We start from the raw sequence: 12,074 nt of genomic DNA on the forward strand, positions 1-12,074 counted from the left end.
GAGAAATACTGCCATGAAGACTGGGAATGGGATTAGTGATATTAACAACATACCTAGGGAAACAGTATAATTGTTTCATATTACAAGAATGAGATTGTGGCGGAGCCTTCTGAGGAAAACAAAGAATCAAGGTGAAAAAAAATTTGATGTGCTTATGGTATTGCCAGGGACCAAAGAATTGCAAAAATGTGATTTTACCCTGGCAATTGGTTTAACTGGAATTATACAATTCTGGCCCGGTCTGTCACACTTCCTGTTGAAAGGATATAAAAGTTTCTCTGCAGATGGTGCCATACATACTCACAGAACCTACCCTTAACATCCATACACTTAACTGAATCCTGACAACATGTGTTACTATGGTGGCTACTATGGAGGCCTAGGCTATGGCTGTGGCTCTGGTTATGGCTGTGGATGTGGTTATTTCCATGGCCTAGGATATGGATATGGAAGCTGTGGCTATGGAGGCTTGGGATATGGTGGCTATGGCTATGGCTGCTGCCGCCCATCTTGCTGGGGAAGGTATTATTCTTGTGGCTTCTACTGAAATACCTTGCTGCTGGTATTTCTTGGAATCCTTGTCCATCCCGGCTTTGAGATAACTCGATGGTCTTTTAAGAGTCCATCTGCCTCTGCAGCTGGGTGGAATAGAAAAACTATCACAAAAGGGTCCTGGAATTTCCTTGAAGAACTCACAGAAGTAACAAGAAGTAATCCTTCTGGGAGATGATGCAGAATTTTATCTGTCCTAAGGGAAATTTCAACAATAACTCATTTCAAGCAAGATGGCTTTACTTTGATACACAAATGCTATGTCTATTAAGATTTTCTAATAAAGTTGTTTCTCTGGCTTAGCAAAATTGTTTTTAACTGTCTCTCTTGATTTCCTTCTCTTTGAGATTCAGCCTCTTAGCAAGAAGAGATATTAAACCTTGATGCATTTATTTCTGATGTAGAAGATTTCTGTCAATGAAGTCATCTTTCCCAATTTCTGTTCTGAAAAGGTATTACTTCCATGGAAAATGTCTTTCTCAAATTTGACTCTGATATTATTAATACCCATGGCCCACTTTACTAAAGATATGGCCTTTGTCTCCTATAAACTCCATCCTTTCTCCCATGTTATGCCCATAAATTCTCAGGGCATTGATCTACAAAGTTAAAAAAAAGATTCATATATTCTTGATGTCATATTCATAGTTTATGACTTCCAGACCAAAGGTGTTTCTGAAGATTTTGGAATTGTCTTCTCAGTCTTAGTCTGGAAATCTAGGTGGAGTAGTGGATTAAGTGCAGAAAATGGAATCAGGAAGACTCATCTTCAAGTGTTTCAATTTGTCCTCACACCCTAAACAGTTTGTGTGACTCTTGGCAAGCCACTTAACTTTGTTTACTTCAGTTTCCTCTCCTGTATAATGGACTGGAGAAGAGAATGGAAAACAATTTTATTTCTAGAACAAGGGAATGGCAACCACAAAAATCACTGGTGAGAGATATATACAAAATCTGAACAATGTCATGGAACCTTGCACCTTTGGTGGGCATATTTAGTGGGTAGCAAACTTCATATCCTGTCCAACTGAAACAATGACCTTGAAATGAAGCTCTCCCCTCCATAAGGATAGTGGGCCCACATAATCCAGTACATTTAAACACCCAGAGAAAAAAAAGGATCTCCTTGGCTGCTGAGCAATCTTGCTACACTATGCATTCCTGAGCTCCACAGACTAGATTTTTTCCAAACTCATGTCTCTCACAGAGGGTCTTTGGAAGAAAGCAGAGTCTGATACTCAACCTGGTACATAGATGATGATTATGAAATTTTTATTGATTAAAATATCACTTTCAGGAGAGTGTGAAACAATAGAAATACCAGTAACAAAATATCATTGCTCAGCTACTTTTTATTAATTTCAAATACATTTCCATTACTCTATATTGCTCTCAGGTATTACTATGCATTGATAAAAATGTGTAAGATTTTGTGTATAGATACTGGATTTTAGGGGGAAATGTACTCAGCAGCCTCTGTCAATTGAGTTCTGCCTTAAAATGCCTCTAATTAATCCTTTATCAGGAAACTTTTTTTGTAGGTCAATTCCATGATGTAAATTCTTCAGGAAAAGGGAGATTCTCTCATTCTTCATTAAACAAAGAATATTTTATTTTCATAAGCAAATTCATGAATCAATGAATGCTATCTCTGAATCCATGTTATCCTCATTTTTGACAGACAGAAGGGATTTACTATTTACATTATGCAGTGGCCTTTAAAATACCTTGAAAGAGCTAGAATTAATTCTTGAATGTGTTGGACAGTGATCCTTACCCAAATTGAAATCAGAGACTCTCGGGGTAAAAAGATTCAAAAAAAGAGTTTATTATGATCTTGCGAGAAAGGGCAACTCCCAACAGACAAGTTGTCAGTAGAGGAGTGCAAAACACAAACTGCAAAACATAAGATCAAATAGACCAGAAGTCATCTCCCAATCTTTTTTCCCATTGTCTGGGTGAGTCCAGCTTTACACTCTAAACATGGAAGTTTAACCCAGAAACAAAAGGATATTAATAAATAACAAAGTTCTAATTTAAATTTTCTTAGAGAACTGCTATACAAGCAGATATTCTTGGATGAGAGAATTCTGTTACCTGAATTCCCAAGTGCTTAAATATTAATTAAAAGGCGGGAGGGAAATAAAAAGGGAAATGTTCATCTAAGACAGTTGAACACTTGCAGCTTTTTAGCTATAGCTCAACTTGTTATTGCAAAGGCTCAAGTCACAATTAGGGTATAGTTTAATGCCACATTTCCATGAGAGATTTTCACTCAGTTTATCTCATGCAATTCCCATGATTCCTCCTTTCTATTTATTAACCTTTGAAGACCTCTCACACTATTCTTAATATATTTCCTCAGCCATTTTATTCTCAGTCTCCAATCCCTCTGGACTTTTTTTTTCTCCCTCTACTGGTGTCCAACCTAATCTAACTGGACTTCTCTCTCCAGCTTGTTTAATCTTCATCTTGACCATTAATTTTTGTACTATCTTTGTTAATTCCTCCATCCTGTCTCAAATCTAGTTAGCATCTTTAGAGAGAGATACAACTTTTGAGACAATCTCAAAGAGATCAATCTCTTTTGAGACAAAGCCTTCATAGACTGTCTTATTACTATAAGTTAAGAAGTTAGTAGATTATTTTGATGGCATATCTTTAGGCAGGTCTGGGACCTAGTCAGCCACCTGGCTCCCTGACTCCATCTTTTCAGTTTGCACCTTAGCAACACTCAAGGCTACATTTCCCCCATAAAAGATTTGCTTATAATAAAGATTTTTTTTTTTTTGCTAAATTCTCTTCAGGACCAAGATCACTATAAGATACTCTCTCTCCCTCATAATGTCTTCCCTCTAGCTAATTCTGGCCACTCTGCCAGATAATGGCTTTCTTCTATCTTATGGGGGACCTTCTTTCATATGCTGTCCCAACTCTATTTCATATTTACCATTCCTAGTATCTACTGTATCCCTTCATTTTGTCTGTAACTTATTCCCCCCTAATAAATCTACTTTTTGTCAAAGAGAATGGCCATTGTGAGTTCTTCATATGACCAAACCCCCACTCTTGGTGCTTGCCATAACATGGTGACAAACTCATACCATAGATCACATCAATGAGGACAGGTCTAGAATGGTATGTGGTCCAATTTTCTGATGTCTCTGGCAATTTCCTTCACTACTTGTTCATTATTGTCAATTTTCATGCAGTAGAAATTTAATTTCTCACAAAAATTTAATTTCCCACAAACTCTACCTTCTTCAACCAACAGGCCTGAAATCTACTAATAAATCATTGCTATTGTCATGTGGTTAATAATTATTTTGACCATAGTCTGCAGTCCAAAGAGCCTTTTCAGCATATATATTGGGATTCCATACTCCCAATTCCCATCTGGGGGCCATCTATCACCCCAACCTTTTGTGTTCCCAGTAATTAGAACAGGTAACTTTCACAAATAAAAATGCCAATTGGATGTGAAGCCAAGATATTAGAGAGGAGACACATCTTTTTCTGAGTTCCCTCATGACCTTCAAACTAACAACAAATCTAGCCTCTGATCTGGTTTTGGAATGACAGAATGCATGAATATTGAGAATGTAATAAATTACCAGCAGGAGATAATTTCTGAGATATCCAAAAAAGGTCTGTTTCAATTGAGCACAGAGGGAGGGGGGTTCAAGCACAGGCAGGCTGAGCACAGACTCCAAATGTAGGTAGTACACAGTTCCAGGGTGGTGTGGGCTCTGTGTGCCCAGAGAATCTACCAGGAAGAATCTACAGCAGTGTTGGCTACTCTGTCCTTGCAAGCCAGTAGATCAGCAGATTAGTAATAAGACATCCAACACAAATACAAAAGGCAAATAATGAACCCCTAAACACCAGAATTTGACAGGATCTGACATGCCCACCCAGAACTGGAAGTTAGTCAGCACTGACCCAGAGCAGCCATTGCAACCTATAGAAAAAGTTTAGACAATCTTCCCTTTGCCCTAAAAGCAGACCTCAACTTTTTAAAAAATAAATGAGCAAAAAAGCAAAACAAATTCTGACCATACATAGTTTTTATGGTGAAATTTGTTTTTCTTTTTCCATTTTTGTCAAATCTATTTTTGTAAGGAGTTATATGCTTTTCTATTTCAATAAATCTGTTTTGTAAGGAGTTTTCTTCAGATAATTTCTGTGTTTTCTTTTCCAAATCCTCTTGCAAATTTCTCGTTTCCTTTCCCCATTTTTCTTCTAGCTCTCTTACAAGATCCTTTTTAATTTCTTCCAAGAGAACTTTGTGCGATGGGGACAAATTTATATCACCTTTTGGGGCTTCATCTGGAGATCTACTTTTGGTGACCATATGGTGTCCCTGATGATTTCAGGGTCTTTAGAATAGTCCGGAAAGCTGGGGAACTATAGGTTAAGTACTGGAAATGAAGTCAAGAAAACTCCTCTTCATGTGTTCAAATGTATTCTTATAATCTAAGCAGTTATGTGACCCTGGGCAAGCCAGTTATCTTTTTTTTTTCCCAACAGCTTTCTCATTCTATTATGAACTAGAAAAGGTAATGGCAAATTATTTGGTTTCCTTGGCCAAGAAATACTTAGAGGGATGGCAAAGATTCAGACAACAGTGAAAAGTGACTAAACAACAAAACTCTCATCTAGCTGTCTTGCACCACTTTGATTTCACCAAAAAATCTCACCTCCCTCCCCTTAGGTTTCAGCCACTCATTAGGAAGAGATGTTTAGCCTTGGTGTACTTATCTGTATCATTGCTGATTTTCTCTCCACTTAATTTTTCACCATGAAATAATACTTCTCCAAATTTCTGTTCCAAAAAAAGCATTATTTCCTTATTAAATATCTTTTTCAATTTTGATATCTATATTACTTCCATTTTATTTACATTTATATTACCTCTGCCCCACTTTTGTGGAAGTATAGCCTTTGTCCCTTATAAGCTTTATTTCTCCTTTCATGATCTGCCCATAAATAGCTCTTTTCTTCAAAGTTTCAAAAAGATTTACGAATTCATGGTTTATGATTTCCAAGATGTCTCTGATGATTTTAGAATTGTCTTCACAATCTCTAGTCTGGAAAGCTAGGTGAAGCACAGAATTGAGTGGTGAAATGGAAGATTCATTTTCCTGAATTTAAATATGTCCTTATACACTAAGTAGTTAGTGTGGCCTCTATGCAAGCCATTTAATTTTGTTTGCCCTCAGTTTCCTCATCTGTATAGTGGGATGAAAAATGTATTGGCAAAGAATTTCATTTTCTCGGCCACAAAATCTTCAGGGGAGATGACAAAGATTCAGACAAAGGAGAATAGCACTTTGTTTTTACCAAGAAATCTTAAGATCTGTACCGTAGCATATAACATACCACAAAGATCAAAGAAGAGAGTCATATACACAATCTGATCATTTTTAAGGAATCTTCCACATTTACTTGCCAAATCTCTTGTAGATCTAGTGCATCCTAACCAACTCAAACCAGAAGTAGACAAAATCAAAGTAGACAGTCAAACTGACATTAGGTGGTGCCCATTAAAGCACTTAAAGAGAGCTAGCACAAGTTCCTGATTATCTTCTAAACCAAAGAGTATATATTGAAATTAGTCCCTTAGGTCTTGATCTGGAGGACCTTCTATTGTGTCTGAGCTCCTCTGGATATTCCTTAACTTAGCCAAAGACCATCCATGTACTGAATAGTACTGCTTATACATAGATCTATGCTTCCATCTTCTTTAGTTCTAATAATGCCTTTTCATTAAATCTCAGAGTCACAGTAGAATTTCTGTTTGGCTTCCTTATGTTTTAGAGTGCAGTAATAATGTCTCTGGATGTTCAACAAATGAGCTCATTTTCTTCTGTTAAACCAAAGAATTTCTGAGAAGTTGTTCAACCTGAGAGGTGAAACCTTCTTTTCTCTACTATACTTTCCATAGTCTCAGGTACTTTCTCATTTTGATATCAGCTTTAGGTGAACACCAATATTTTTTCTGAACTCACTGGTTCAATAGACTATCAGACTATTAGCTTGAATTCACGAACCTATCAATTTTATATTGTCAGTACTACCAAGAAATCCCTATTGAAATAGATATTGCCTGTACTGTGGTCTAGCTCTAGCTGCTCTCCTTTCATTAAAAACCCTGAACACCACATTCCTGACCCTTACCTTGAAAAGAAACTGCTCTTTGCAACATATCTAGTGATGCCCTCCTGAGTAAATCCAAAGACCTCTTCAAATATTTTTGCTTCTTGATCTCTCTTTGGTTTTGATACTGCTGGCCAATTACTGGATATTTTTTACTTTTCTCTTCTTGCCTGATGATTCTTTCTTATTCTTCTTAACTAGTTCACCATCTTGTCTTTTCATGTAAAATGATGAATAGAACCCCAAATTCTGTCTCTTTAATTTCTTGTAGGTGTGCTCATTAGAATAATAAGAGAGAATAATTCCCTTCCATTGCAGAGTTTCCAAGTAATACATTTGGAAACTCATTACACAGGACCAGATCTATGATAGCATCTCTGTTAAAAATCCAGATCAACATTATCAATAGGTAATATATACAATTTCAACTAGATAACCATTTTAAATATGTAATGGTAATGTAGTTAGTTACTACTACTACAAATGTAATATGTACAATTTCAACTAGATAACCATTACATATTTGAAATCATACCAAGTCTAGAACAGATTTTCTCACCCCTCCCTCAAGCAATGTCCTCTCCCCCACCTCTTCTCAACTTCTTTCAACACCAAGCCAAGATTTTAGGTTTATATAGTTATGGATATCCCTCACCTTGCACAAACAAGAAAAACTGTGAAAAATGACTGAACAACAAAATTCTTTCTAATTGTCTTTCACCATTTTGTTTTCATCAAGAAATCAAGAACAAGTTAATAGCCCACCCCAAAGATTATAGAATCATAGTTATATACACAGTCTGAACATTATCAGTAAATCTTGCACATTTTGTGAGCAGAATTGCTAGTAGCTAACTGTAAATCCTGTCCAATTCAAATCCTGACTTTGAACTGAGACTCTCTTCCTCTCCATGAGGACAATGGACCTATGGTGGCAAGGATATCCCGCATTAACAGAAAACATGACCCTCCCCCACCAGACAACTGAAGAGAACAACCATTTACAGCCTACAACCAACCTTTGGATTTTTCACCTTCATAGACTAGATTCTCCCCAAAATTATGTCCCTCACAGAGGTTCTTTGGAAGAAATCAGAACTTGACATTCCATCCTGTAAATAAGCAGTGCTTACTAAATTTTTATTGCTTAAAATTTTATTTCAGGAAGTGTGGGAAATACTACAAGTACCAATAACTCTCTTTTGCTTTCCTGCTTTTCCTTAGTTTCAAATGCATTTCCATTTCTATATTGCTCATAGGCATAACTGTCCATTAACAAAAAGCAGGTAAATTTTTGTGTTTCCACTGGATTTAAGAGGGAAATGTCCTCAACAACATTACTCTAAGGATATATCTTCCTAAAAATACCTCAAAAGGGTTGACCAATCTTTTATGAAAGACAATTCCATGGATACAAAGCTTTCAATAAGTGAGAAATTTTCTTTTGGTCAACCCTCATTAAGCAAAGAATATTTTATTTTCAATAGCAAATACAAAAATCAGTTGATGGAGGACAATACTATCTTTGAATCATTGTTATCCTCTTTTTTGACACACAGAATGGGTCTATTACTTACACTATATGGTGACTGTTAAAACATCTTAAGAGGGCTAAGACAAGTTCTTGAATAGTCTCTAAACCAAAGAGTCTGAGTTCCTTAAAATTGAGTCATTTGGGTTTTGATCTAGAGTTTCTTCTTCCACCTAGTCTGGTCTCCTCTGATTGCTCTTCAGCTTAACCAAAAACCATCCATGTCCTGAGCAGACTACTTACACACAGACAAACACTTGTATTTCCTCTGCTCTAATCCCTTGTATCCCAAGGTCACAGCAGGATTTCTGGTTGTCATGTGACATCTTATGGAACTACCTTATCATTTAGAGTGCTGTTGCACGAGGATTGAATGTGGGAGGAAAGAGGACATACCTATGACTGTCCCAATAGACTTAAAGTTATTGATCTCCTAAGCAACTCAAGAATTTCTGAGGAGACCATCATACTAAGAATCAAAACCTTCTTCTCTTCTCTCTTCTACAATTCTACAATCACTTCATACACCATTGGCTCACTTACTTTCTCATACCGACCTAAAATAACCCAGCTCTAGATCCACACTGGCATTTTCCCTGAACTCATTGATTCAGCAGGATATTAATGGCCAGATTCCATGATCGACCAACTTCATATTCTCAGGACTGCCCGGGACTCTCACATTTAAGTAGACCTCACCTTTACTATGGTTCATGGGGACTATTCAGTGCTCTCCTTTCACTATCCTTCAAAGCCCTGAACATCATATTCCTGACCTCCATTTTCAAGAGAAACTGCTCTCTGCAAGTTGCCTAGGGATGTGCTCCTGAATAAACCCAAAGGCCTCTTCAAATCTTCCTGTTGCTTGAAGTCCCTTTGGCTTCAACAATGCTAGCTAATGGCTATTCCTGGGTTGGCTTTACACTGCTCTTCCTGACTGAATGCACTTTTTTTGTTATGCTTAACTAGTCACCATATTATTTTTTCATGCTAAAATACTGGCTAAATCCCAAAATTCTATTCATTTTTTTTCTTTTAACTAAATCTCTGGAATAATGACAGAGAAGATTTTCCTACTATCCCAGATCTTCAATGACATTCCTTTCATCACTCATTGACCCAAGTCCAAATTCATAATGACCACTCTGCTAATATTTAGATCCATATTACCAATAGTCAACATATACAATTTTTTAAATTTTTAAATAGTATTTATTTTTCCAAATACATGCAAAGATAATTTTCAACATTCACCTTTGCAAAATCTTGTGTTCCAAATTTTTCTCCCTCTCTCCTCCCTCCTCTTCTCCAAGATAATCCAAAATAAGTTAAATATGTGCAGTTCTTCTAAACATATTTTCATACTTAACAGGCTGCACAAGAAAAATCAGATCTAAAATGGGGGAAAAAAACAGAAGAAAAAAAACCAAGCAAATGAATAACAAACAACAAAAAGGTGAAAATAATATGTTTTTGTCAACATCCAGTCCCCATAGCTCTCTCTCCATATGTGGATATCACTTTCCATCATTAGTCTATTGGAATTGCCTTGTATCACCTCATTATTGAAAAGAGCCAAGTCCATCAGAGTTGATCATCACATAATCTTGTAGTTACTGTGTACAATATCCTTTAGGTTCTACTCTCTTCACTCAGCATTAATTGATGAAAGTCTAGGCTTTCCTGAAATCAGCTTATTCATCATTTCTGCTGAAACAATAATATTCCATTACATTCATATACCACACATTTGCTCAATTTCCAGTTTCTTGCTGCTGCAAACATTTTTGCACATGTGGGTCCTTTCCTTTCTTTTATGATCTCTTGGGGATACAGAACCAGAAGAGTCCCTGTTGGATAAAGGGGCATGCACAGTTTAAAATGCTCTCCACAATGGTTGGCTCATTTCCAAACTCCACGAACAAAGCATTACTGAACCAGTTTCCCCTCCAATATTTGTCATTATCTTTTCCATTTATCTTAGCCAGTCTGAGACGTGTGAAGTGATACTTCAGAGTTGTCTTAATTTGAATTTTTCTAATAAATAGTGATTTAGAGGAATTTTTCATATGATTAGAAATGATTTTAATTTCTTTATCTGAAAATTATCTCTCCACACCCCTAGAACAATTGCTCAGCAATCATAATTTCCACCCGATAATGCATAACAAAGTCTAGAAGAGATATCCTAATCCTACCTCATGGAAAACCTCTTCTCTCATTTGCTCTTCTCATTTCAGAAGAACCAACATTCCTAATTCTGCTCTATCAATGCAAATAGCTTTTTCGTAGAATAAACTTCTCTGGTCTACCTTCAAAACATCACTAACATTAAAATAGCTTTTTCCAATCAAAAAGGTTCCCATTTAGATAAAAACTACACAGCACCTCTCCAAAAGAGCTTCTGAATTGTCTCCTTGAATCAATCATTTGCCCAGTGGATTTTCCAAAATCATTCTTGTGAGTCTTTCTCCCCAGGACTCTCCAAAGTCCAAGACTCCATACTTAATTGTGTTGTAAACTTCATCTACTTTTCTTCCTCTGAGAATTTAAATATCTTCTCAATTTTATTTCACCCTCTTCTTTAACTGGCCCATTCCCAAATGGGCCGTCTTCATACCCTTCCCACATTTTTGGGTCTTGCCAGTGCTAGTTTACCTTCTTTCATTCAGACAATGGACAGCATTTTCCTTCTCTTTACCTTTGCACAGTACACTACACTTGTCCACCCAGGCTAAAAAAAAAAAAAAAAAAAAAAAAAAAACCCTCGCCTCTCTCCATTCTTCCCTTTGACTTTTTCTGGTCCATTTTATTGTCAGTTTGAAACTAACCTGAGGCACATGGCTTTGCCCATTTCCCTTAGTATCCTGTGCCTCTCTGCCTCTAAGATTTTTTCCCATCAACTCTCTATATTTGTGGCAGGGCCCTTTGTTTCATTTTGTTTTTGTTTTTGGTCTAAGAACATTCATGCTTCCCAAGGAGAGGAACTCTGTGGACATTTTTTATAATCCCAACCATGAGTCTAGGAGTGGGTGCAGTGTAAACAACAAGGAGGGTTTTTTGCTTTATCAATTTCTGTAATAGGTGCTGGGTAGATGGATTCCATCAAGAGATGTTTTGTCACAGTCTAAATTCCAATCTAAAATTTGTGTGAATTCTTCTGTCACTTAATTCTCAAGAAGCACTAATTTAGAGACAGGATTCCATAGTTGTGATGAAGTGTTAGACAGCCAGGTACGCAAGGATAATGGAAGGAGTATACTCATTTCTGGAACAGCATTGTCATGAAATTTGGGAGGACATCAGTAACAGTGAGAAGATAAGTTTTGCAGCATAATAATGATTTTACATTACATGAATGAGATTGGGGCCCAGCCTTCTCAGGAAACCACTGAATCAAGAGTAAAACAAAACAAAAACAAAATTTTAATGTATTGTTTGTGTTGTCAAAGACCAAACAATTGAAAGAATGTGATATTATTCTGGCACTCTTGGTGAATGGAAATTATGCAATTCTGTCCTAAGTCTGTCACACTTCCTGCTGGAACAGTATAAAAATTACCGTGCAAATGATGTCAAACATTCTCACAGAACCCATCTTAAACAATCAACTACCCAAGTGAATCCTAACACCATGTGCTACTATGGCAGCTACTATGGGGGCCTGGGCTATGGCTATGGCTCTGGTTATGGCTGTGGATGTGACTGCTTCCGTGGCCTAGGCTATGGCTATGGAGGCTGTGGCTACGGAGGACTAGGCTACAGTGGCTATGGCTATGGCTATTGTCGTCCATCTTGTTGTGGAAGGTTTTATTCTTATGGCTTCTATTGA

General features: G+C 36.9%; 1 protein-coding gene across 1 annotated transcript; it reads left to right on the forward strand.

Annotated features, from left to right (window-relative positions):
* The first annotated feature begins 349 nt into the window (after window positions 1-349).
* LOC127557142 (keratin-associated protein 6-2-like) lies at window positions 350-12,074 on the forward strand. The gene is made up of 2 exons (XM_051990578.1): window positions 350-522; window positions 11,834-12,074. Exons 1-2 carry the CDS (start codon window positions 350-352, stop codon window positions 12,072-12,074), a joined length of 414 nt encoding a protein of 137 aa, XP_051846538.1.

Source organism: Antechinus flavipes, chromosome 3, assembly GCF_016432865.1.
Source record: "Antechinus flavipes isolate AdamAnt ecotype Samford, QLD, Australia chromosome 3, AdamAnt_v2, whole genome shotgun sequence".
Lineage (NCBI taxonomy): Eukaryota > Metazoa > Chordata > Mammalia > Dasyuromorphia > Dasyuridae > Antechinus > Antechinus flavipes.